The following is a 3,242-nucleotide window of genomic DNA, read 5'->3' as shown; positions in this document are numbered from 1 at the left end:
CCCCAAAATGAAATCCCCAGTAAGTAAGTAAGGAATAACTCCTTCACAAAATTTCTCATATGCTTCACAAGATAATCTTTTTGATAATGATTTGGTGATTCTACCTTGTTTATTATAAGATCATTTAATTTCACGTTTTAAGCAGATGGCTTTTTCGCCAAATTCAAAACAAGAACACTAAATTAAAATTCATTAATTATTTTTTTATTAAAATAATTAACTACTACTAAAATAACTTAAGAAAACTGACATTACAGCTAATCCTTATTTTATCACAAATTGGTGGAGGCATGCGGTTTGACGTTTGCTTATTTTTAATTTTATTGGAGCTAATTAAAAAATTAGTTATAATCAGAAAATAAAATATCTGAATACAAAATGGGCATATCTGAATGGAATATCCAAAAATATCCGATCATATTCTAATCCCAAAGACTGAATAGCTGACAAATTTTTATTGCAAACTTAGACGAGTACAAGCCTTCATTCATATCATTAAAAACATATTTAGGTTGATCACAGAAGAGTGATAAACATTCAAATTAATTTTTATTAAAAACTAAAGATAATAGCTGCAATCATTCTAAGCTATAACAGCATACCAGACCATTCTAAAACACAGGAAAAATTATTACACTGACACAAAGATGTTTATGGAGCTTTAAAAGACAAGCCAGAACCACTGAACTTCTGTTCAGTTATTTGATCAATTGTAGCTGCCATATCAGCTGTCAAATAGTTCTCCCAATCACCAACCTTACCTTTCCTAAAAAATGCATTCTTTTCAACTTTCCAGATATGTCTTAATGAAGAGCTGTGCTTTTTACTCTTATTCACCTCCAAATTGCTAAGAATTTCAAAGCTGCACAAGTCGACGACTTTTGGCACTAATCCTTGTCTTTCTTCTTCCATGGAGAAAGGGCAACCCATGAACTTTGCCATTCTCCTGACATAGGAGAAGGTGTCATTTTGCAGATCTTCATATTTGATGAAGAGCATTCTCTCAGGAAATTGAAGGCTTGCTTTCCAATAACCCAAAACATGATCCCAGTAAGGGCCACCATGATAGAGTCCTTCACAAAATTTCTGACATGCCTCCTCCAGTGGAAAGGTTTCTGCCCTTGTACCTCTTAACTTACCAGCAAAGTGCCACATTGAAACAAACGAATCCTTGGGATCCCTGCAGATGTAAATAATTTTACACTTACACTCTACAACGGACTTGGGCAAGGAAGTGTAGGGCATGTGAGTGGACAAAAGTGGAAGTTCAGGGTCTCTGCTGGTAATGTCAGTGAAGGATAAAGTTTCAATAAAGGGCACAACATCATGTGGAAGCTCAGAAAGTAAAGGATTTGTAGAGGGATAGATAAAACGTTTTCTTGTCAGAATGGCAAAAGACAGGGCTTTAAGCCAAGTTGTTCCAGATTTTGGATGGCTGCAAATGAAAATATCAGTAGGTTGAGCTTTGAATTGTTCCTGTGCAGACATGATACCTTGAAGCATAATTTGACTGAACCGAAAGCCTTGGTATTCACGGATTTGCTGAGACTGATACCATCTATCTTCAATTCGAGGAAGGGTTGAGATGATCTCCTTATACTTTGTATGATTTGTTGAAGATGCGTTGGTTTCTGAAACAGGAGCATCACTTTTATTGGATAAAATGCAAGATGGTTCCATGAATGAAAGCAAATACCCTCAACTCTCAAGAACCATCTATGGAAAAACTCATATGGGCTATGGACTACATCTATTATATAGGAAAAAGAAACATTAATAATTAGGGCTAATTTGGGAATTTTCATCTAAGCCAAATTTATTATGCACTAGGTGAGATCTATATATACATATATATATTTTTATGATAAATTAGATTTAAATAAATTTTTTCTTTAAATTTAAAATATGTTACACAAAAGATAACAAGTTACTTTTTTATCGGAATTGATCTATAATTTTATTTTGTAATTTTGAATAATTTTGTATTTAGATTCATGAATTTAAATTTATAAATTTTGAATTTGAATCAAATACTAAAGTTTTCTAGCTAGGAGATTGGTGGCTAGTAACTCGTGGGCATTCACGGAGGCCCATAAATGTTCTCAGTCCCTAGAGAGCGACGAGAGACTGAGAATGTCAAGAGCTCTGCCAAGCCTCACCAGTCTGTCCAACATCTCCGTGGCTCTATTCTGCTCTTCATCACGATGTTGGTTCTTCCTTGGCTAACTTGTGTTCTTAGGGTGGATGTCTCAAAAATCAAGTAACAGTTAACATACTATTAAGGCAAATTTTGCTATCATTGTAGACTTGCAGTGATTTCCTCCGTACCATTGCTCAACTTAATTTTTAGTCTTGAATTATGGATCCTTATTGAATCTTTTTAGTCTTGCGTTGGGCCCTAGGCCTCTTAATTCTGCTCGTCCTAGCCCTTTATATATGTATATATACATATATTCCGTATTTATGTAAAGCCTAATGGTTAGAAAATATAAAAATTTTTCACTAATCAACAATTATATCAAACTTTTTAATTTTAGGCCACATTCAAGGTGCAGGTTGAGTCAGACTCGTTGGAGCATTGTTTCTGCTGTTAATGTCTGCTCTTCTCATCTGGGTCCTTTGGATTTGCTGGTGGATGATGTTAAGTTGGCCATGCAGTTGTTTTCTTCGCGTGTAGCTTCCATTATGTTCAACGATCCAGCAACCTGGTGGCATATTTGCTTGTGGCCCATAATTCAGTTCATGGTTTGTCACTACAAAAATATTACCGAAATAGCAACGGAACTTAGAAAAGAATTATGTCCATTTCTAATTTGCAGTGGACTTACAACGTAATAGAAACTAAATTTATTTATTAGGTATCGTAATGAACTAGAACGAAGTGGAAACAAAAAAAGAATTTATTGTTATTTTTGGCATTAAAAAATAGTGCGATATTTAGAAACAAAATGAAAATAGAAATTAAAAACAGTAAATTTCTATTTTTAATCTCAGCACAAAAAAGTTTATCTCAAAATTTAGAAACAGATTAAAAATAGATTAGAAATAGATTGGAATCCGTTTCTAAATTAGAAATGGATTCAATTTTATTTCTAATATGTTTCTAAATTATAGTGAATGAAAGGAAGTTTAAAATTTAGAAAAAGATTACAAATTCCGTTTCTAAATTAGACAGGGATTCAATACAATTTCTAATCTATTTCTAAATTGTAAAGAATAAAAGGAAGATTTAAAATTTAGAA

At 33.1% G+C, this 3,242-nt stretch overlaps 1 protein-coding gene across 1 annotated transcript; it reads right to left on the bottom strand.

Annotated features, from left to right (window-relative positions):
* Window positions 1-418: 418 nt before the first annotated feature.
* On the bottom strand, window positions 419-1,745 carry LOC110641701 (flavonol sulfotransferase-like). The gene has a single exon (XM_021793522.2). It carries the CDS (start codon window positions 1,678-1,680, stop codon window positions 652-654), a length of 1,029 nt encoding a protein of 342 aa, XP_021649214.2. The 5' UTR covers window positions 1,681-1,745; the 3' UTR covers window positions 419-651.
* Between the last annotated feature and the right edge of the window lie 1,497 nt (window positions 1,746-3,242).

This window comes from Hevea brasiliensis, unplaced genomic scaffold (assembly GCF_030052815.1).
Source record: "Hevea brasiliensis isolate MT/VB/25A 57/8 unplaced genomic scaffold, ASM3005281v1 Scaf269, whole genome shotgun sequence".
NCBI lineage: Eukaryota > Viridiplantae > Streptophyta > Magnoliopsida > Malpighiales > Euphorbiaceae > Hevea > Hevea brasiliensis.
This window is presented reverse-complemented; position numbering and strand designations above follow the sequence as displayed.

What these genes read in the sequence shown, in the direction of transcription:
- LOC110641701 (XM_021793522.2), bottom strand. Translation starts at nt 1,680, where the DNA reads ATGGAACCATCTTGCATTTTATCCAATAAAAGTGATGCTCCTGTTTCA.